Raw genomic sequence first — 24,002 nt, 5'->3', positions numbered from 1 at the left:
GCCAGGGCTGCCTCATTTAATCGGCACCTCCCCGACACTCCTAGGCCTCGATAAAATGAAAATACCTACCCAGCTCTCCACCTGAAATGGAGAAGTCCCTTTCGAGAATGGCCCACTTCTGGATATGGTAGGGTCGGGCAGCTGCATTTAGGTTGACCCTCTGGATCCCCTCTTCAATGGCCTGATACACGGCCTCATCCTTCCCCACGATCTCGGATACTGTGGTGGCTTTGCTGCCCACCCCCTGGCAGAACTCCACAGCTTGTTCGGTCAGATTATCAGTTGGCTCAGATGTGTCTGGATCTGGAGTGCACTGGAAAGTCAGATATCAGTCAGGACCAAGCCTCAATCTGAAGAGCTAAGCCCTGGTCTTCCAGGAGGTCTTACTGGTGATGTCTGTGAACTCTGTTTGAAAGAGATGGTTCTAGAATGAGTAGGATGCTGTCCTGACTGTTGAGCCCCGTGGTGTGGAAGGAGCAATGGTCAGAGAATTAGAAAATTTCAGCCAATGAAGTCATCATTTGTGAAACAGGGACAATACCTCCTGCCCTGCACTGCCCTGGGAGACTATCTGCCAAGGGAATGAGGCCAGCAGCGCTTTGTAAACCGGAACGTACTAGTCACGTGTGAAGGATCATCACGGTAGTGTATTAATTGTGCCATTGAGGACAGAAAGGATTTCCATGTGCAATGGCTCCCCTAGGGCAGGCAGCACTATTTGCAGTTATTCCAGATTGGGATCCAGATGTGGCCAGGGCTGAACGTGGCTTCTGCCTGGGCCAACCCACAGGCCACCCACCAGCTGCTCCTCCTGAGCCAGAACCCCCCAGACACACCTTCAAGGTGAGCAGCATGGACAGGAACTTCCGTCGGTCCCCAATCAGCATGGCATTGCTGATGATGGGCAGCTCTGTCTTCACAGCCTCCTCGATGGGCACAGGAGGCACATTCTCCCCACCAGCTGTGATGATTAATTCTGGGGAGAAAAGGCCAGGGCCCCGGCACAGGCTTTAGTCCAGTTGCCCTGACTGAACCAAGACTCAACCCTCAGCCACAGTCTGGGGAAGCCAGAGCAGCAAGAAGCATTATTGGAGACTTGGGCTTCAGGACCTAGGGAGGAGGTCAAGAAGCCGAGAAGCAGTGCCAAGAAGCCAAGGAGCCAAGAAGCAGTGCCAGGCCCTCAGGAGCATCTCATGCCTGCTGGGCAATAGTGGTGGTCCCCAGAGGACAAATGATCCCCTAGGGGTGCCACTCCTCTGCTCATCAACTGAGACTCTGCCTGTTCAGACATCCTGGCTCCCTTCTGCCAGACTGAGATCCTCGTTGGACCTCCTACGCACCCTCTGAATAACCTATTATTATTTCCCCCACTGTCTTAATGCCAAACACTCCTATCACTTACATAGCGCTCACCATGTGCGGGCATCTGGCTTAGTGCTTTACATATAGTGATTGATTGAATCCTCACAATAAGCCTATGAAGAAGCAGTACACTTATCATTTTACAAATGAGGAAGCTGAGGCACAGAGAGGTTAAGTAATTTGCCTAAGGCCACGTGCTAATAAGTAATCCAAGCAGTCCAGTCCCAAAGCCTGTGCTTTTGCCCACTCTGCCTCTCACCTCACTTGTGCCTACCCCACTGGAATGCCCTCTCCCCTTCTTTCTGTCTGTCCTCCAGACTGCATTCTTCAAGGAGCAGCTCAGTTGCCTCCTTCAGGAAGACTTCTCTACTCTTCCAGTCTATTGACCAGTCCCTTCTCTAAGCTTTTACAGCACTCACCTATTCATCCATTGGTTCAGTCTTTCATTCAAATATTCATTGAGTGTCTACTGTGTGCAAGGCCAGCATTTTAGGCACTCAGTGTATTGGCCTTCTGTTTTCTGAATGATGACTTACTATATGGTAATAAGTAGGTATTTAATAAATGCACCTTGACTGACAGTAGCTAGATTGCACTCCTGTTCCCCTAATTCTAATTCAGCAAAGATTAGTTGATCACATTCTGTGTGCGGGTCCTGTGCTGGACATCAGGTACAGAATAGAACAAGACGGTCTCCAGCTGCAGGGAGATCCCAGTGTGGTTGGACAGTGGGACAGAGGAGCATACCCTGATCCAACTGAATGTTAAGCATGAATAGGGGTTTGACAGGCAGAGAGTACAACATACATAGAAGCACAAAGGACTTTAGCTAAAGGTAATACAATGAGGAAAGGCTGAAGTGGAAGGAAGGTTGATCACAGAGGCCTCCAATGCCGTGTGAGGAACAGGACTATGAGTAGGTGGGAACCACGGAATGGTTTGCGGTCAAAGTTTTAGCAAACTGATGACTGGGATGAAGGGTGGTTAAGGAGACAAGCTGGCCAGAGGGGAAACCATGACAGAAGTCCAGGCAATCAGGGTTAATCTAGGGCAGCAGAAGTGGGATGGAGAGGAAAGATAAATTCTGGAAATGTGGAAAGACATAATCCAGCTGCCCACATGTGGAACTCATCATTACTACCTCATTCCTGCCCTTTTTTCTTACCTCTCTCCCATCCTTACTAGCATCTTTTACTACTAGTTTAACAACACCTATTCATGATAAAAACTCTTAGCAAACTAGGTATAGAGAGGAATTTCCTTAATCTGATAAAGAATATCTACAAAAAATCCAGTGCAGACACACTTAATGTTAAAATATTGAAAGCTCTCCCCCTGAGATCAGGAACAAAACAAGGATGACCACTCTCACCACTTGCATTCAGCATTATTCTAGAGGGCCTAACCAGTGCAATAAGACAAGAAAAGATAATTCATAAGGATTGGAAAACGTGGATTGAATTGTGTCCCCATAATGATATGCTGGGAAACCCTGGTGGCATAGTGGTTAAGTGCCACGGCTGCTAACCAAAAGGTTGGCAGTTCGAATCCGCCAGGTGCTCCTTGGAAACTCTATGGGGCAGTTCTACTCTGTCCTATAGGGTCGCTATGAGTTGGAATCGACTCGACGGCAGTGGGTTTTTAACGATATGCTGAAGTCGTAACCCCAGGTATCTGTTGATATGACCTTATTTGGAAATCAGGTCTTTGCAGCTGTGATCAAGTTATAATGAGGTCATACTGGATTAAAAAAAAAAAACCAAACCCAGTGCCGTCGAGTCGATTCCGACTCATAGTGACCCTATAGGACAGAGTAGAACTGCCCCACAGAGTTTCCAAGGAATGCCTGGCAGATTCAAACTGCCACCCCTTTGGTTAGCAGTCATAGCACTTAACCACTATGCCACCAGAGTTTCCCGTACTGGTAGGCTAAATCCAATAACTGGTGTCTTTATAAGGAGAAGGAGATTTACAGACATACACACAAAGACAGACACACAAAGGGAAGATAGCCATGTAAGATGGAGGCGGAAATTGGAGTGATGCAACTACAAGCCAAGAAGCACCAAGGGTTTGCCAGAAACCACCTGAAGCTAGGAAAAGGCAAGGAGGGAGGCTTCCCTAACGCCCTCAGAAGGAACACGGCCCTGTCAACACCTTGATTTCAGACTTCTAGCCTCCAGAACTGTGAAAGAAAAAATTTCGGTTGTGTTAAGCTACCCCACTTGTGATTTGTTACAGCAGACCTAGGAAACTAATGCAGAAAGGAAGAAACAAAACTCATTATTTGCAGATGACATGATCATGTCTTAGAAAATCTAAAAGAAGTTACAAACTAGTAGAATTAATATGTGAATTCCGCAAGGTCACTGAATACCATGTCCATCCATATAAAAAAAAATCAATCACATTCCTATATACCAGCAACAAATAGAAAACAAAAAATTTTAAATTACACTATTTACAATAGCATCAAACAATGTTAAGACTAAGTCTAAGGAAAGATGTGCAAAAATCTTCACACTGCAATTCGCAAAACATCACTGAGAAAAATTAAAAAAATAAATGGAGGGCTATACCACATTTGGAAACTCTGGTGGAGTAGTGGTTAAGACTATGGCTGCTAACCAAAAGGTCGGCAGTTTTAATCCACCAGCTGCTCCTTGGAAACTCTATGGGGCAGTTCTACTCTGTCCTATAGGGTCGCTATGAGTTGGAATCGATTTCAGTGGCAATGGGGTATGGGTATGGGTTTATGGACTGGCAGACTCAATATTGTAAAGATGTATGTTCTCATCGAATCAATCTATAGATTCAATGGAATAGAAATTCTGAACAGTTTTTTTTTTTTTTTTTTTAAGAAATTGACTCCATGATTCTAAAATTCGTATGGCATGCAAACGGTCAAAAATATCCCAGGTTTTCTTGAAGATGAAGTCCAAGACTGTAGGACTTACACAAACAGATACCAAGTCCTATCATGAAGCTACAGGAATTAAGACACTAGGGTACTGGTGCAAGGATAGACAGACCGATGAAACAGAATAGAGTCCAAAAACCTGCCATACACAGCCACTTGACTTGTTACAAAGGTGGTACTGCAGTGGGGGAAAGGGTGGTCTTTTGAAGAGGTGGTACTAGATCAGTTGTATATGCATATGCTCTGGACCCCTACCTCTTACCTCATATGCACATGAAAGCTGGACAGTGAAAAAGGAAGACAGAAGAATTGAAGCGTTTGAACTGTGGTGCTGACAAAGAATACTGAATATACTGTGGACTGCCAGAAAAACAAACAAATCAGTCTTAAATACAACCAGGATGCGCCTTAGAAGAGACTTTTACTTTGGACACATCATCAGGAAAGACCAATAGCTAGAAAAGGACATCATGGTTAGTAAAGTAGAGGGTTTACGAAAACAAAGGAAACCCTCAATTAGGTGGATTGACATAATAGCCACAGCAGTGCATTCAAACGTATCAAGGATCATGAAGATGGAGCAGGACTTGGCAACATTTCCTTTTATTACATATAAGGTCGTCATAAGTCGGAGCCAACGGGGGGCAATCAACAAGGACAACAAAACCTCTCACCACACTATTTTTAAAAGAAGGACCAACTCTGAAAAAAATTGTTTTTTTGGTGGGAGGGGAGAGTACTATCCCTTCTGGTGCAAGGAGGCGAGTCACTGCGAGAGCCCTCAGAGAGACGGCCTCCTCACCAAGGTCCCTAGGACTGCCGTTACCTAGGAGAGCACTAGGCGGCGCCCGCGGCATGCACAAGCAGACCCGCAGTTCCGGCCACCTCGCTCGCCCGGAGCCTCGCGAGAGTACGGGCCAGGGCTCACTGCCCTTCGGGTCCCAGATCCCAAACACTGTGAGATTCTGCCCCAGCTTGGCCGTTAGTTCGAATCCCGGCTCCGTCGCCCGCCTGTGTGGGTGATTTCCTGGAAGTCGTTTACTGGCTCCTCGAGCTTTACTTTCTCCTGTGGAATGGGATTCCCGCGTGGTTACTGCGGATATTACACTCACTCGGGCAAAGTAAGCAAAGCACCTTTTCCAGGGAAGAATCCCCAACTTCTTGGGAGGAGCCAAGTTCTCTGCGGGGAAATTTCTTTTAAGTCTCATGTTTTATTTTTAATTTAATATCCAGTTTGTGTTCTGCTCCATATCATATCTCTGTTTGCATAGAGAAATACATACACAGTATTTAGGCCTTCAAATCTTCTGGAAAAAACTTACCTTGTTTTCCTAGGGGATTTGAATCCCAGCTGAGTGACCTTGGGCAAGTTACTTAGCCTCTCTGGTGTCCTCATCAACGCATTGGGGTAATAAGAATAACTGCTCCACCAGTGCGTAGAGTGAATAAAATGGTGTCAGGAAAGGTGCTTGGAAAGGGTAAGGGTAGCGGGTAAAGGGTACTTAGTAGCGGGTTTATTGGCCGGAGTACTGTTCCTCCCGGGCCTCGAACCCCCGGAGGCCATCGGGGTGCGCTCACCTTTGAGTCGCCCGGTGATGTAGAGGAAGCCATCGTCGTCGAGGCGGCCGGCGTCGCCCGTGTGCAGCCAGCCATCGGCGTCGATGGCCTCACACGTCTTGTCCTCCATGTTCAGGTAGCCCATGAAGATGGTGCGGCCCCACAGGCAGATCTCGCCGGTGCCCTCCGCGTCCTCATTCACCAGCTTCACCAGGCAGCCTGGCACCACCTTGCCAGAACTGGGGCCACCGAGCGGGGGCGCGTGGTCAGAGGGAGTCGGTTTCTCCCAGTCCAGGGCGAGCTCCCCCGGGGCAGGGGGCAACCTCTCAGCCTTCCCTGATGCCTATAAAGTGTCCCCTCTCGGGGCTTTTTTATTTTAATAGGGGTCTTAGAGCTGAAAGGTGGGGGTTCATAAATGCTTTTTGGGGAGATGAATGAATGAATGAATGGGATGCTCATAGTGGAGCTTCAAGCACTGTGATGGGCCGGCAGAGAGGGGAGGTATTTATAAGCACAACAGATGAGCCTTCAACTGCCCCTATCACCCCATTCCCACCCCAACTGGAACCTGGGCCATCAACTATCCCGGGACACCTCTAACACACTCCACCCCATTGGAGAGAGGGGGCGAAGGGAAATTGCTCCACCACAGGAACCATGGCGGGGGGTGCCTGGGCGTTTAGGCTGTTTTTAACAGATTTATGTGATACAGTGGTAGAGACTACTGCCACCCCACCCCGCTTGACTGAGGAGAAAATTGAGGCTCAGAGAAGCAAGAGATTTGGCCAAGATGGCAATGTCGGCACCAGTGGCTAGGTCTCTGGGGCACAATGAACATGGAAAGAGGAAAGGGTCCCCAGGGCCTCCAGCAGGCCGGGCGCCAACGGTCGTCTCAAGGACACATGGATATGTGGGCAAGCGTATGTGCCACAGCCTCAAGCCTCACCTGTAGAGCCGGTAGTTGTAGGGGCTGGACATGAAGTGGGGGCCTGAGGTCTCACTGAGCCCGTAGCCCGCGTACAAGCGGATGTTGAGGCCCAGGAAGAAGCGCTGTGTCTCTGCGGTCATGGGGGCTGCTCCGTAGAAGCTCTTCTGACACTTGGCAAAGCCCAGCGCCTGGCGGACCTTGGCTAGCACCAGGTAATCTGCCAGCCTGGTCATGAAGGGCTTTAAGTCGCTGACGGGAGAGGGAGAATGGTCCACAGAAGAAAAGACACACATACTCACACATTAAAAGGCCGAGTATTCAGTGGGTACGTGTTGCCACTGCCATTGTCTGTTCCGACTGTTGAATATTTCAGATATTGGCCCTGCCCAATATTTGCCCTGCGGCATGAATGCAGATATAGGTATGCATGCCTGCACTTGTGTACAAGTGTGTTTTGAGCTAGGAAGGCACACAATCAGATTCAGCTCTGTATAGGTAACAACACAGATGCATGCAAATTTGCACACACAACAATACACATGTGCAGACACTGAAAGTATACATGCACGGACGTACATGTACAAACACGTGTATCCCATTTGAAGCGCATGAGTGTTTTGTTCATGCATATTCATTTTTCTGTCTGTGCAAATGAAGTTGTAGGTGTGCAGATGCTTGTATACATGTCTCATGAAATGTGATACAGTTTCAAAGATATCCTGGTAATGGAAAATATTTCTAAATTGAAACCAAGCCACATTTTCCCTATTGATCTTCCTGTAGACTAGTGCTGTAGGAATTGAAAAAGCAATCAAAAGGGTGTGAGGGGAAAGATCCTAGCGGTCACTTTGGATGGTCTGGGGAAGGGTGGCCCCCACCACTGTGGCCACTTCTGTAGTCACCCACTGAGGTCAGGAGATGGGGCAGGAGCTGCTCCCAGAGTGGTGAACTCTTTTAGAGGATATAAGTCATTCCTCCCAGGCAGAAGCCAAAAATGGGGTGACTGTCCCCAGTGGGGCCTGGGAAAAGGATGGGGGCTCAGGCCCAGCCGTTGACAGGGCCTCTGCACAGGGGTCCCTAGAACTGGCAGGTCAATGGGCCGGGGCATACCCGACCTGTCAGGTCTCTGGCTGGACACTAAGGTTATGACCCAGCCCTGCTGCCTCCTCAGTCCACCCACTCCCTGATCCCTGTACCTGTCCGGGGAGCTGAGGTTCTGCTCCAAGGTCACCGACATGGCCCACAGCAGCATCTTCCGCCGAATGAAGCTGGACTGAGCCGCCACCTCCTGGATTTGCTCCATGATCTTCTCCCACACCCGCGGGACTCCCATGTGGGACGTGGGCTCCACCTCCCGTAGTGTGTTCACCAGGCTCCCCTGTTCACAGCCAGCAAGAAGGTAGGCCTACCAGTTCAGGGCCAGCTGGGGTCCAGGAGACGCCTCTCCCCAGTAAGACATGCACACACCTCACAGGCATGCCTGCACACACAGGCTCATACAGGTGCACCTACATACCTGTACCCAACTTATGGCACATACTATTGGCTGCCCACTTATCAGCCATCTCTTTACCCTTCTTTGCTGTCATTCAGGTATCAGGGTGGTCAGATGCTTCAAAAGGACCTCAGTCCCTTCTCAGCCCAGGGGGTGGAGACTCTCCATAGCCCTAAGCAGTGATTGGTTTAGGAATGGGCATGTGACACTGCTTGGACCAATGAGTTGCAAGGGAGTCTGCTGGGGGCTTCCAGGAAAGTTTTCTCCACTGTTAAAAAGGATCCAAAGAGTAGATATGTTTGTAAGAGATTGGGGTGCAGGGAGGGTCTGTGACCATCTTGTGACCAACCTCTGAGGATGGGTCATGCTTGATGGTATTCTGGACTCACTGAACTACTCCGATTGAACTTTCCCTTATGTCATGTGATCAGTTTCCCTTCTTGGTTGTTTGAATAAGGCTGTGCTAATTGCTGCTGAAAGAATTCTGACTGGTAAGGGGACAGGGAATAGCACACCCACAAATGCACACACAAGGCCCACAAACATGAGTGCACACTTGGGTATGCCCTTGCACACCTACTCAGACACCCACATGGGCAGAGAGGCAGACTGACCTTCAGTGCATCAGGCTCAGCAAAGCAGACCTGGGCCCCCCACTGGATGCCCGTCCACAAGTCATATATCTGGGCAGCAATGTGGCTAAGGGGTAGGTAGCTGACCACTACCTCCTGTTGGGTTTCTGCTGGCTGAATGTCACCGGCCTGGCTGCCATATCGTGCTGTCCACGTGATCTGGAGGATAGGCAGGTGTACCCCAGAAATGTCCACAAGCCAGCCCTGGCAGTGCTTATTACAACTGTGGCCGCCCTCGGGGCTTGGGGCTACTCCTTCAGGGACCCCCTCCAGAGTGGGCAACCTCCCAGGCATCTCCACAGGCCCTGGAAAACCCTGGGTACAGGCCTCTCCTTCCTCCACCTCCCCTAACTAGGGTCAGTCTGGACCACAGACTGGCAGACTGTCCTATTTATCCCAGTACTCTGAGCCAAGGGCCCAAAGGAGCCCTCCCAGGGACTGTCAGGGCAGGGCCATTGCCCCAGATCCACCCACAGCCCAACCCCACCCATGTGGGACATCTGTCCTACATTGTCCTGACTCAGCATCACACCCTTGGGGCTCCCAGTGGTGCCTGATGTGTAGACCAGTACGCAACACTGGTTGGGCTGCTGGGCACTGATGATGGTGTCTAGGGCTTCCTCCGGTACCTCATTCCCCAGCTCCATGAATTCCTCCATCTGTGGCCAGATGGGGAGAATGGGCATTCCAGGTCACTGGGTGAACCTAGCCAGGCCCCAGCTGATGCCCAATGCCCCACTACCCATACCGTGTACACATTGGCCATCTTCTTTGGAAGAGGTTCCTGATATATCACTACTGCCTTCAGGTGTGGCAAATGTTTCCAGATCTGTGTTGACAGAAAACACAAATGAGGTTTCAACAAGAAAAATGTCACTTCCTGAGAAGACCCTATCTCCAGGTGTTAGCCTGCTTGGCAGGCACTTTGTGGCAAAGGCTTCTGGGCTCCCCATCTCCGACCTTTGACCTCAGCAGAACTGGCACCCTCTCCCATAGTTCTTCCATCATGAGAACTTTGGGGGAATAAAGGTGGGGATAGGCTAGGGGCTGGGAATGTCTCCCTACTAAAGGAAAACCTCCAAACAAACTGGAGCCTGGCTGAATGAACTATGATACAGCCACGCAATGGAGTACTATGCAACTGTAGAAAAAGAAAGTTAGGGGGAGAGGGGAATAGGAATGTCTACATACTGACATGGAGTGGTTTCTAAGATATATTATTAAGTGAAAAAAGAAATGTGTAGAAATGTATGTAGTATGCCACCGTTGTGCAAGAAATGAATAGAATGTGAATATATGAATATGTATGTATGCATGCATTAGCTTCTGTTTACAAAAAGGAATGCTGGAAGGTTAAAGCAAAAACTAAACAAATTGATTATAGGCAGAAGAAGGGAATGGGGCAAGATGAAAGGAATGAGAAGTAAAACTCCTTTGAGTGTATTTTATTATATAGTTTTGACTTTAGAATCAGGTAAGTGTTCTAATCATTTGAAAAATAAGATTATATGAGAAGGGGCAAGAAAATGGTTCCCTAAAAATTGAAAACAAACTGAAAGAAATGAACCTATGTACCAAGTTGGTGATATAACCACACAAAAGAATTACATCAAGGGATTTTAGAACACTACGTCTTGATTTTCCTCCCTTAGTGGCATATATTTTATAATAAAAAAGAAATTCCAAGCTTTATTCAGTAGTCTTATTGTTGGTAATAGTATTGATGCTACTATTTTGAAATTATTTATATATATCCTATTATGTATTATATTAGGATCCAGTCATTTGAACAGAACAAAGGGATACTGCATGGTTTAAAGTTAGGAAAGGTGTGCATCAGGGCTGTATCCTTTCACCGTACTTACTCAATCTGTATGCTGGGCAAATAATCCGAGAAGCTGGACTATATGAAGAAGAACAAGGCATCGGGACTGGAGGAAAACTCATTAACAACCTATGATATGCAGATGACACAAGCTTGCTTGCTAAAAGTGAAGAGGACTTGCAGCACTTATTAATGAAGATCAAAGACCACAGCCTTCAGTATGGATTACATTTCAACATAAAGAAAACAAAAATCCTCACAACTGGACCAATAAGCAACATCACGATAAATGGAGAAAAGGTTGAAGTTGTCAAGGATTTCATTTGACTTGGATCCACAATCAACACCCATGGAAGCAGCAGTCAAGAAATCAAAAGATGCATTGCATTGGACAGATCTGCTGCAAAAGACCTCGTTAAAGTGTTAAAAAGCAAAGATGTCACCTTGAAGACTAAGGTGCACCTGACCCAAGCCAAGGTGTTTTCAGTTGCCTCACATGCATGTGAAAGCTGGACAATGAATAAAGAAGACCGAAGAAGTTTGACGCCTTTGAATTATGGTGTTGGTGAAGAATATTGAATATACCATGGGCTGCCAAAAGAATGAATAAATCTGTCTTGGAAGAAGTACAATGAGAATGCTCCTTAGAAACAAGGATGGTAAGATTACATCTCACATACTTTGGACGTGTTATCAGGAGGGATCAATCCCTGGAGAAGGACATCATGCTTGGTAAAGTAGAGGGTCAGTGAAAAAGAGGAAGACACTGTATGAGATAGATTGACACAGTGGCTGCAATAATGGGCTCAAGCATAACAACGATTGTGAGAATGGCACAGGACCAGGCAGTGTTTCGTTCTGTTGTACATACGGTCGCTATGAGTTGGAACCAACTCAATGGCACCTAACAACAACAATTATAGAAAATAAATAATTAGACAAATATTATTAGGACCTAAGATTTAAGGTAAGACAAAAAGAATGCAAAGATAAAAGCAAAGAAAATAAGTTAAAACACCACAATATAACCTTGAATCAGAAAAATTGTGAACTCATGATTTTTTTTTTTTTACTTTTAAAAAGTATGTATTTGTGAGACTTCTGATTCTGGTCACAAGGAAGTTACACCTATCCTCCTGTTGTAAATACTAGAAAACTGGACAAAACATGTAAAACAACCGGTTTCAGACATTGGACTATAGGCAGCACAGACTATGATCTCTGAGACAGGAAACAAGTGATTCAAGCCTCTGGCTGCCTGAGCTTTCTGCCTGCAGGCAGTTTCTAGACTATGGCAGAAGTAGAAGATATCTCATATAGAACCTGGCTGTTTCACTGAGTTGAGGAGACAGTGATCAGAGTTCAGGTAAGTGGAAATGGTTAGACTATGTGGAGCAGAATATCAGAGAAGAAAGAACTATGTAGAAAAAGAGTTCCAGAAATCTGTTTAGGGGCAGGCCCTCTTGAGTCTTTGGCTCAATACCAGTCTGCAGATTTATAGGTGAAACTCTATAAATCTGGTGGGAAAAAACCTTCTGGATAAAGGACAATTACTGGGGCTATAAGATAAACAAGAGGTCATATAAGGCCAGGAATTGTTTATGTTTCCATCAGCCAGAATGGAGGCCCCTCATTAAATACATGAGACATTCAGTAAAGATCCCAAAAACGTCACGCCTTACTAGTGGGGCTAAAGGCTGTTGTTCTGGATTGAACTGTGTCCCTCAAAAAGTTATGTTGAAATCCTGACTCCTGTACCTGTAAATATGACCCTTTTTGGAAAAAGGGATTTTATTTTGTTATGTTAACTAGGTCATACCAGAGTAGGGTGGATCCTAAACATTATCACTTCTGAATGATGTCTTAAAAAGAGCAGAATAGACAGAGAGAGAGACACACACAGGGAGAAAACAGACTGCAGAGACAGATACATCTGTCCAGGAAAACCAAAGATTGCCAGTAGCTACTAGAAGTTGAGAGAAAGAAAGAAGAACTTTCTTCTAGAGCTGACATCCTGAATTTGAACTTCTAGCCTCTTTAACTGTGAGAAAATGAATTTCTGTTCTGTAAAGCGACCCACTTGGGGAATATTTTGTTACTTCAGCACTAGGGAACTAAGAAAGCTATCTAAAGACCCTCCCTGAAAAAGCTTAAACACAAACCTCATAGAGAAGTCCAGAGAGAAAGAAGGGGGGAAAAAAAAAAAAACTGGAAAAAATTTCCTGTGTGACAATATCAAGAAGTCTAACATACATGTAATTGGAGTCTTGGAAACTATTTAAAAAATGTTTGAGGAAGTGACTGAGAAATTTCCAAATTTGATTAAAACTATAAACCCACCAATTCAAGAACCTCGATGAACCTCAAGGAGGATAAACATAAAGAAAATCACACCAAAGACACCACACAATCAAATTGCTGAAAACCAGGGATAACGAAAAGTTCTCAAAAGCAGCCAGAGAAACAAGTTACCTTTATGTGGAGAGGAACAAAGATAAGGAATCACAGACTTCTTACCAGAAACTATGCAAGCTAAAAAACATTGGACTGACATCTTTAAGGTGCTGAAAGCAAAATAAAAACCTGCATCAATGTAGAATTCTAGACCAAATTAAAATATCCTTCAAAAATTAAGGAAAAACACATTTGCAGACAAAAAGATGCTGAGAGAATTTGTTGCCGTTAGACCTGTACTACAAGGAGTGTTGAAGAACATTCTTAACAGAGAAGAAAGATGCTATCAGATGGAAACTCAGATCTACATAAAGAAATGATAAGTGTCAGAAATTATAAATACGTGGGAAAATATATAAATGTTCTTTCTTTTAAAATTTTTTGAAAGATACTTAACTGTTTAAAGCAAGAATAATAATATATTGTGGGGTTTATAACACAAGTAGAAGTAAAACAGATGTCAGTAATGCAAAGGATGGAAGGGGAAATGGAAATATATTGCTGTAAGGCTCCTATATACATGTGAAGTGGTATAATATTATTTGAAAGTAGACTGTGATAAGTTAAAGATGCATATTGTAAATCCTAGAGCAAACACTAACATAATAAAGAGGAATAGCTAATATACCAGTGGTGCAGATAAAATGTGATGTCCAAAACAAACAAACCAAACACATGCAGACACACACACACACAGGCAAAACAAAACAAAAAACCCTCAGTTCAAAAAAGTCAGGAGAAATGGAATAAAGAACAAATGGGACAAATAGAAAACAAATAACAACATGGTGGATTTATAGAAAATTTTGTCAGACTAGATAAAAAAGCAACACTCAACTATATGCTGTCTGCAAGAAGCTCATTTCAAATATAAAGACATAGATAAGTTAAAAGTTGTTGTTGTTGTGTGCTGTCGAGTCGATTCCAACTCATAGCAACCTCATACGACAGTCTAGATGTGCCCCATATGATTTCTGTTTTTAATCTTTAGGGGAGCAAATCACCAGGTGTTTTCTCCCTTGGAGCTGCTGGTGGATTCTAACCACTGACCTTTCTTCTGTTTAGCAACCAAACACTTAACCATTGCACCACCAGGGCTCCTTAAGTTAAAAGGATATAAAAACATATACCATGTAAACATTAATCGTAAGAAACCTAGAGTGGTTATAATGAGACAAAGTAGCTTTGGAACAAGAGCTATTTACCAGGGATATTTCTTAATGATAAAGTGGTCAATTCATCAAGAGGACGTAATTAAATATGTATGTACAGTACCAAATAACAGAGCTTCAAAATACATGAAGCGAAAACGGTTAGAAATGAAATAGATAAATCCACAATAGTAGTTGGAGATTTCAACACTCCCTTTCTCAGTATTTGATAGAATAAGTAAACAGGAAATCAGTAGGGACATAGATGACTTAAACTTTATTAACACTATTAACCAGTTTGGCCTAATTGCCATTTATAGAACATTCCATCCAACAGCTGTAGAATACACATTCTTTTCAAATGTGCATTAAAAATACATATATATGTATACATATATATATAATTTATTTCCTAGTTCTGGCCACTGAAAAAGACTGAAAGTAATGACTCTACCCAGTAGCTTTAGGCACTCCTGGTGTCCAGATAGTTCAGACTGTGGTCTCTAAATATCATTCCTCACTAAAAAGAATCAGAGTATCCTGGAGAAATAGTTGATTCTGGGTCTGGAGTCTGGGGCAGGAAATGTACAAGATGAACCTGAGGTCTTGTGCCAGAAAATAAGTCCTCAAAGAATGATGGGGACAGTTCAAAAGGACACAGGCATCAGTTTTCGCACTGACTACAGATGGAAAAATTTGAATAATGACCGTGATTGATGGAAACACATTATATATAAAGATCTATAAGTTCATAATGACACTTTGAGAGAGAGAAAAATGGAAAAAGGAAAAAACCTGAAAAACAAGACAAACTAAACCCAAACAAATCTGAGAACAACCGTTAGTCACTGTTATGGATTGAATTGTATCCCCCCAAAATATGTGTCGTAAATCCTAAACTCTATGCCTATGGTTATAATCCCATTGGGAAATGGGTTGTCTTTGTTATGTTAATGAGGCAGGATTAGCATAGGGTATATCCTGAGTCAATCTGTTTGGAGATATAAAAGAGATTAAAACAGGGGAAGAGATTGAGACGGGAAGAGAGATGCCAAGCCACATGAAGATCACCCAGGAGTAGAGAGTCAAAGAGACGAGGACCTTCTTCCAGAACCAACAAAGAAAGACTTCCCCTAGAGCCGGCACCCTGAATTTGGGCTTCTAGCCTCCTAAACTGTGAGAAAATAAGTTTCCCTTTGTTAAAGCCACCCACTTGTGTATAGCAGCACTAGATAACTGAGATAGTCCTGATATTGGTAAATAAATAGAAAGACTAAGCATTTATCTTGCCTGTCTTATTAGTTACTTACTGCTGCTGTAACAAATTTCTATAAGCTCAGTGACTTGAAACAACAGAAATTTATTATTTTACAGTTCTGGAGGTCAGAGTCTAAAATGAGTCAGCAGGGCTGTGTTCCTTCTAGAGGCTCTAGGGGGAATCCATTTCCTAGCCTTTTCCAGCTTTTAGAAGCAGCCTGCATTCTTTGGCTCATAGCCCCTTCCTCCATCTTCAAAGCCAGAAGCATAGCATCTTCAAATCTCTCTCTCTCTCTGACCTCTGCTTCAGTCATCACGTCCTTTTCTGACTATGGTCCTTTTTTGTCCCTTTTCATAAGGACCCTTTTAATTACATTGGGCCTACCCAGATAATCTAGGATAATTTCCTTGTCTCAAAATCCTTAGCAATAACACCTGCAAAGTCCCTTTTGCCATGTAAATTAATATATTCATAGGTTCCCAGGATTAGGATATAGACATCTTTTGTAGGCCATTATTCTATCACACCTGATTTGTATGCACAGGTGTTTCAGGTTCTAGGTAATGAAGGAAAGTTCTTTTGGAAGAAGAATACCAGCTGATGAATTAGAAAATCACTATCGTACCATCCCTAATGAAATAATTGATTTGGACAAAGATCATCAAAGGATACCAAAGCCATTAGGAGAAAGGTTGATGAGGAGCTTTACAATAGAAGATCAAGTATTCTCCACCTGAATCCACTGAATCTCAGTGTCACTAAAAGTGGTACAGCCTGGCACCATGTGCCTCATGGGAAGGTGCAATACAGCTCCACCTGTGGGGTGTTCTTGCCAAAAAGACATCGTGCCTTTAGATCCAAGAGAAACTACAGAGGTTAGACGAACAAGTTAAACAACGTCAAGAAGAAGCAGACAGACAAATCCAGAATGTGGGACAAGGTACAAGACAACCAAACTAGTCTGTGACATGTCTGTGGTCATAGTCTCACACTTGAGCGTGCATCGGAATCACCTGGAGGGCTGGTTAAAACACAAAGTGCTGGGCCCACAGCCTGAGTTTCTGATTCAGCAGGTCTGGGGTGGGGACCCAGGATTTGCATTTCTGACAAGCTCCCAGGTGATGCTGATGCTACTGGCCCAGGGACCACATTGGTCTACGGCATGGGAAACCAAAGATGGAGACTGTTTCGCATTAAAAGACACATGAGAGACACAGCCACATGCAACACGTGGGCCTAGTTTAGATTGATTCAAACAAGCCGACTGTAAAAAGAAATTTTGGGTATTAGATGACATGAAATCATCGAATCACCTTTTGTTAGGTATGATGAAGTTATTGTAAATATTTAAGAAAAATTCCATATTTTTTAGAGATGCATATTTAAGGGATGAAATGACCTGATGTCAGAGATTTGCCTTCAAGCCAATAATCCTCCCCCCTCACCAAAAAAAACAACTCATTGCCGTCGAGTCGATTACCACTCAGTGACTCTATAGGACAGAGCAGAACTGCCCCATAGGGTTTGCAAGGAACAGCTGGTGGATTCAAACTGCTGACCTTTTAGTTAGCAGCTGTAGCTCTTAACCACTATACCACCAGGGCTCCTTCAAGCAAATGCTTCAGCAAAAACGGGGCATTGAGGAAGCAAGTGTGGTGAAGTGTTGGTAATTGTTGAATCTGAATGATAGCTGTGTGGGGGTTCACTATCCTCTCTATTTTTGTTGGTTTGAAAACTTTCATAATACAAATTTTATTTGAAATAATAATCTAGGGTGGTGATTTCCTAACCATGAGCTTCAGTTTTTTCAGCTGCAAAATGGGGAGGGGAGCATTTGGATTAGATTGACGACCTATCAGAGGGGGCCTGAGTCCCTGAGGGGCATGGCAGAATCTACTGGGGGACTTTTTTAAAGCTCAGGAGGCCTCCCCGGCCCTGGGATTCTGATATGAGCGCTGACGTTGAGGATGGTTTGACTCCTTCAGGAAGGTTGGGGCGGGGGGGATAGCCACTGGGACACTGGCAGTCAAGGTCCCTGCCAATTTGGTTCTCGAGCAATTCTTAAGCCATGGAGGCATCAGCCTGAAGGTGGCCTGGCGGGGAGCCTGGGTGGGGAGAGGGGCTTAGGAATTGTCCCAATGACCCATTTGCCTCAGAGATCACTGGGGTCTAGGAAACCTCCAAAACCTCCATTTCCACGGAGTCAATTCCGAATCATAGCAACCCCATGTGACAGGGTAGAACTGTATCCAAGGCTGTGATTTGCAGAAGCAGACTGCCACATCTTTCTCCAGTGCAATGGCTAGTAGGTTTGAACCACTGACCTTTGGGTTACCAGCCAAGCAGTTAACCACTGTATCACCAGGGCTCCTTTTGGAAACATCCAAACCTGAGGAAATCAGGGCCCCACTAAGTTCTAGGGTGCCTGGGCAGGCCAAAAATGGTGTGTGCCTGCTGACCATTATTGTCTAAATATTTGCCCCCTTTATATATATATATTTTTATATTTAGTGAACCACCTGAGGGTTTGGAGGGGAGGGAGGGTGAGAAGGAGGGCACCGGCGACAGTTCAGGCTGACATGGTCTCACAAAGCAATTTATCTTGGGCCGCAGAATCCGCACCCACACCCTCTCCCCCAATCTCAAGCATTTATCCAAGTCAGGCAGAATGGAGACGCTCAGAATTAGAGATCTGAAAACACAGGGCTCCAAAGGAGCTAAGAAGACCCCTCAAGAATTCAAAGCTATATTGTCATTGGTAATGCAAAGCCCATTTGATAAATCTCTACTAGTAAAACAAAAGTAGGTCAAAAGTGCCCGTGAAAACAGGGTTTTCAAAATAATCCTAAAATGACAAAAGAGAGAGAGCACGCAAATGGATAAGAACAAACACTGAGAGAGAGGGGTCTGGAACTTGAGGGCAGAACCCACTACCTAATTTGCAGGACCGAGTGCAAAACAAGTGTGGGGCCCCTTGCTGGAAAGTTATTAAGAATTTTAAGATGGCGACAGTGGAGCATTGAACCAGGCGAGGGGTCCTGTGTGACTGAGCCTCCCTGTCTAGGCTCTGGTGGTTGACTTGGGGGTTCCCTCAGTCCCCCTCGCATAGCAGTTCTGGGCTCTAGGGGCTGTGAGGAGGCAGCCATAAACTATATGCCGCTGATTCTCACAATCTGTGACAGGACCTATAAAGTCCCCACGAACACTGAATTAGGGACTGCTGAACCAGCCTTGGTCCACCTGAGGGGATGTTTCTACAGCTCTGCACATGCGCCTCTCTGTGACTGACAGAGAACCCCAGGAGTAGCTTTTGTGAACAGTTGGGTTTGTGAATACAGCATCCACGACTAATGAGGAGGGGTACGCTTAGAGTGCTGGAGCAGGTAGTGTCTTTTGTAAACCCTGGCAAGAGGCCTTTGTGCTTCTAGCCTGGTTACTTCTTAGGTTTTCCCAGGGCTTCTCTTTGACTATAAATCAACATCTCTTGGTCTGGCCTGCTCATAGCCTCACCTGAGGGAGCTGTTTTAAAAACATACCCTGATTTGGGGCACCCCCCAAGAGATTCTGCCTTGAGGGATCTGGGCTGCAGCCTGGGCCTGCCTCAGGGATTCTGAGGCAAGCCTGTTGGGAACCACTGACCCAAGCTTCTTTCTTTCATGCTGGAGGAGGTCTCTCCACTAGAAATGGGGGAAGATGTTTGCTTTGGTTCCTCTGGGAATCCAGGTCCCAAGTCCTAGAAGGCTGGAAGCCACTTTTCCCACCCTCAGGTACAGATGGGGAGGCTGAGGCCCAGGTGACACCCCCAGCACCAGAGCCCTGCCAACAAGTCAAGCCAGCACACGAAGGCCTTCTCTAGGACACAGGGAGCCCTGGGAGCCTCACAGGTCACTGGGGCACAGAGGTGTCACTGGGCTACCACATTCCAGTGTGGGGCGTGTGGGTACAGAGCTAGTCAGGGGTGGACCTGAAGTGATTCAGGAGGCATCATCCACACTCAGAAAAGACCCAGCTAGCTCAGGAAAAAATTTGTTTTTTCTTAGCTCAGGGGGCACTCGAGCTCCTGCCATGTTCCCATTGTCTTTAGAAGACCCTGTGGCGCTTGCTGTGGTCCAGCCCTCACCCTGTGGCAACCTTCACCCCACCTCCCACTTAGAGTCAGACTTGAATGCCCAAGGTAGTAGAGCTTTGAGCCACCCACAGTGTGTAATCCTTCCATAGGCAGAGGATCCCATGTCCCCTTTACCCCCCAGGAAAGACCCTACACTGAATGGAAAGCCATTGGAAGCAGTGGTCTGGCCAGGATTCCTGGCCCAGGGCCTGATCACCAACTTCATGTGTGACCTGGGGCAAGTCCCTGTGCTTTTTGGGCCTCAATTTCCTGACCTGTCAAATGGGTGGGTAACCATTACCCTGCCTTGCTCTATGTGTGTGTGCATGGCGGTGGGGTGCATGGACTTGCTGATGAGGATGAGGGGAGACACTGGATGGGAGGGTAGAAAAGGCCTTCGTCAGGTGGAGTGGAGGCCCAGGAGGGTGCCCAGCTGCTGCTACTCCACCCCTTTTCCCACAAACCTTCAGGATCTTTTCCAGCTGCTTCTGTGTGTCAACCACGATGACATTGGCGCGGCAGTCATGGGCAATGAACTGGCAGGCCTCAGGGGAGCTGGTCGTGTAGATGCCGGTGACAATGCCACTGCAGGAGACAGGGAGGGTTTGTGTCTCGGCTGGTGCAGAGGGGCCGCCCACCCCCGGTTCACCTACAGCCCCCACCCTAGAGAGCACCCAGGCCAGGCAGGGCTCCCAGTCATCTCAGACAGCCACCCCAGGCAGAGAGGATGCCAAAGGCAGTCTAGGAGAAGGCCCAGAGAAGAGATGGGATGTTGGAGAGGGGTGGGTAGCCTGGCAGGGAAAGAAGAAGGTGGGAGGTCTGCCAGGGCCCCCAAAGGTGGACACATTCCCAGATTCTAAATAAGAGATAACACTGCTCTCTCCACTCTCTGCCCACCTCTAACCCGTTGGAGACCCTGCCCCACCCCAGCCACTCACCCTGCAAACACTGTGCCCACAGCCGAGAAGAACCACTCTGGGGAGTTGAAGCCGAGGATGGCCACACTGTGGGCCCGCTCTAGGCCGAGCTGCAGGCCAAAGACAGACAGCCCAGGTCAGCTGGGCAGGGAAGGGACCTCCCACCCGCATTACGCCCTCAATGCACACTGCAGAGGACCCTGCAGGCCTGTCCCAGGGACCACCCTGCTAGGATCCAGCCAGTCAGAGAACTCTTTGGGGGATCCGTCACTCAATAGCCCTTGCTGCCCCTGCCCGGGGCCTTCCCAGGGAGTCCAGTCCCTCAGCCCAGCACACAAGGCTTCTAGCCCACCTTGAACACAACAAATAAACCTGAAGTACAGGGCTCTGCACGTAGCATTCGCTCAGTAAATGGCAGTGGAGTTATGATTTCAAAGGGCCTTGCCTGGTAGGGGTTGGGGGAGGCGCACCTGGTGGGCCAGACCTAGAAGGCAGGTCAGGGGCTGAGGGAGGGGCCCCCTCACCTTCAGGAAGCCCTTGGCCGCTTTGCGGGACAGCAGGTAGTACTGAACGTAGGAGATGCGTTCCCACTTGCCCTGGTGCTTGAAGCCCAGGGCGCTGAGGTTGCCGTACTTGTCCAAGGCCTGGTAGAACATCTGGTGCACGGTGGTGGGAGGCTGTGGGCAGCTGGGGTCTATGCGCAGGCGGACCCGCCCATCAGCCTGAGTCGTCCACAACGCCTCCTCTGGTGGTGGAGAGACAGAGCTTGGATCAGGTCAGCTGGGGTTGTCACTGGGGGAACCTGGTCCTGTCCTTGGCTGAGCTCCCCGCCCTGCTGGTGCCACCAATGCCCTGGGCACTGGGCTGTGGGGGCTGGCAGGTGAGCTAGGAACTGGGATAGGCTGGAAGGCTACCTGGAGAAAGAAGTCTAACTTGGCCGTGAAGGATGGGCAAGGCTTGGGCTTGCAGCAAGGAAGAGCTGAGTGAGTAGCTGGAGGAGAGGCAGAGGCCCTTGGGACACTGAGGTCACTAGACCTTTTCCTATGTCCACTTCATCCCAGCTGGAATTTGCTCCCTGAGGTTGGGCAGCTGGGAGTGGAACTTGGGTTGCCTTGGAAGAGTAGGATTGTTAGATCTCAAGAAGCCTTCAGGATTCCACCCTTCCTCTGATGCCTGGGAATGGGTGGGGACAGACCCGAATGGACAGAAGGTCAGAGCATCAAAGAGTGGGGCCCTCCCCATGGTCTACAGGAGATGAAAGACCAGCAGGCCCTGTTCTCCAGCCTGAGAAATCTCCTAGTCGTAGGAAATAATAACAACAGCAGAACAAAAGTATTTGCTAGTTCTTACTGAGTGCCAGGCACCATGTGGGATGCCTCACGTGGAGTATCTGAATAGCCTGTTTTACAGATGGGACAGCTGCAGTTCAGAGAAGGTCAGTCATTTTTCCCGAGGTCACACAGTAGGGAAGTGGCAGTGTCAGGACTTGAACCCAGGCATGCCTGACACCACAGCTCATACTGGGAACACTGTTCTGGGACACCACCCAGTTTCTGAGGGTCAGGGGGCTTACTATAGTTGTGATGGGTGGAGAAAGAGACTTGCCACTCAATATGTGCAGCTTTGGATAAACCACTAACCTCTGAGTCTACTTCCCCAGGGGTAAAGTGAGGATTCAATTCTCAGGGTTCATGCAAGTATCAGGAGAAGTGGTGTGCATCAAAGAGCCTTGACAAACAGTTGGTGCTCAATAAATGTACACTTCTGTTCTTCCTTCCTTTTCCAGACTCTGCAAATGGTTTGCAAAGAGGTTGGGTGGTTGGTCTGGACCCTTTGGGCACCTGAGGCCTCCTTTCCCTGGGGTCAGGGTGGTCATTCTAAGACGAGGAATCCTGGGATGGGGAGGGAGGGCTGCCTAGGATGGCTGGGGCTGCACTGCCACTTGCTGGCTGCGCCCAAGCTGGGGTGGAGAAGCGCCACCTAGCGTCCGTTCTGTGCTACTGACATGGTGCCCTGTGACTGGCCCTTCCCCATGGCCTGCAGATGAACTGAGTGACTGTTTCCTTTGACACTCTTAGGTAATGATCCTGGGGTGGGGGAGGACAGCCTCCTCTTCCTCCTGTGAAGAGCCAGGAGTTGTGGTGGGGGGCAGTGATAGGGACATCATAATAGATAACTTACAATAATAAATAATGAATCAATCATGTGTCCAGGTCCAAACGGAAGAAGGGAGCTTATGAGGCAGAGGCATGGCAGCCTGTGGGATGCAGGCTGGGCAGGGAGGGCACTCATTGACAGGTCTTAGGTGTTGGCAGAGGCCAAGACCATGCTGGACAGCATCCACTGCCACCTCCTGGGACTGAGGCCCCCGCCACCAGCTGCTGTTGGAGCTCAGCACTCTTGGGTGGGGGTGTGAGCCAAGGACTGCTGAGGAACCCCCTTCAGTCATTCCTCAGACTCCTCCAGGCCCTTTCCCCAGATCCCAGAGCCCCAGCCTGGCAGACCTGAATGTCCAGACTCTTCAGAGTGTCCACTCCCTGGATCTCACTCACAGTCTCTCCACAGAGCAGACCAGCGCAAAGGAGACAGACTGCAGAGTTGAGGAAACCTGGGTTCAAATTCAGTTCTGTCACTCACTGCTGTGTGACCTGGGGTGGGGGGGTCATTTTCCTCTCAGCCCCATTTTACTCATCTTAAAATGGGAGGTATTGCAAGGATGTGGAGAAACTGGGACCCTCATATATTGCTGGTGGGCATGTAAAATGGTACAGCCACACTGGGAAATGGTTTAGAAGTTTCTTAAAAAATTAAGCATAAATTTTTTTTTCAGGTTGGATTTTGCCACCAAATGTTTGTTGTTGAAAATACACACAGCAAAACATACCAATTCAACAATTTCTACACATACAATTGAGTGACATTGATTACAGTTAGTTGTACAATCATTCTCACCCTGTGTTTTCTCAATTGTTCCTCGCTCAGTAACATAAATTCACTGCCCCCTAAGGGAATCCATAGTGAAAGGAGATAAAAATCTTACTGGAAACTTCCCCTCCACAGTAGGAAGCAGACACGAGTTTTGATCAAACTTTAGATCTTAGAGTTTTGGGGGCTTTGGAATTGTGGCTAAGGGCTGGTGATCCTGATTCATGCCCCTTCCTTTTTTTGAATGGAGGAACCAAGGCTCCGGCAGATTTAGTAACTTGCCTGTGGTTATAGAGAAGAAGTTCCTTGATAACTGGAAGGCATGGTTCAGATGGAAGTCATTGACTGGGAAGCTTGTTGTCTATAAAGGCTTGTTGTCTCTAATTACTGCCTTGAAAGGCCAAGCCCCTCTGCTTCAGAAGTGAGAGCTCAGGTGGCCCGAGTAAGCAGCCCCTTGATCTGCTGGTCAC

The 24,002-nt window shown here is 47.0% G+C and overlaps 1 protein-coding gene across 3 annotated transcripts in view; it reads right to left on the bottom strand.

Annotated features, from left to right (window-relative positions):
* Nucleotides 1–24,002, bottom strand: part of ACSBG1 (acyl-CoA synthetase bubblegum family member 1) — a 65,685-nt gene that overhangs the window by 3,286 nt on the left and 38,397 nt on the right. Inside the window, exons 3-13 of one of the 3 annotated variants that reach the window (XM_049852850.1) lie at nt 21,132–21,352; nt 20,629–20,717; nt 20,155–20,275; nt 9,643–9,723; nt 9,404–9,553; nt 8,877–9,053; nt 7,964–8,145; nt 6,786–7,016; nt 5,861–6,078; nt 837–976; nt 70–313 (exon numbers count right to left, since the gene is read on the bottom strand). In XM_049852850.1, the coding sequence (XP_049708807.1) occupies nt 70–313; nt 837–976; nt 5,861–6,078; nt 6,786–7,016; nt 7,964–8,145; nt 8,877–9,053; nt 9,404–9,553; nt 9,643–9,723; nt 20,155–20,275; nt 20,629–20,717; nt 21,132–21,352 (1,854 nt within the window). The remainder of the gene's footprint in view (nt 1–69; nt 314–836; nt 977–5,860; nt 6,079–6,785; nt 7,017–7,963; nt 8,146–8,876; nt 9,054–9,403; nt 9,554–9,642; nt 9,724–20,154; nt 20,276–20,628; nt 20,718–21,131; nt 21,353–24,002) is intronic. The other 2 variants (XM_049852851.1, XM_049852852.1) reach the window with 2 other exon arrangements.

The sequence above is a fragment of the Elephas maximus genome, chromosome 13 (assembly GCF_024166365.1).
Source record: "Elephas maximus indicus isolate mEleMax1 chromosome 13, mEleMax1 primary haplotype, whole genome shotgun sequence".
Taxonomy (NCBI): Eukaryota; Metazoa; Chordata; class Mammalia; order Proboscidea; family Elephantidae; genus Elephas; species Elephas maximus.
The sequence above is the reverse complement of the archived record's forward strand: the minus strand, read 5'-3'. Positions and strand labels throughout refer to the sequence as shown.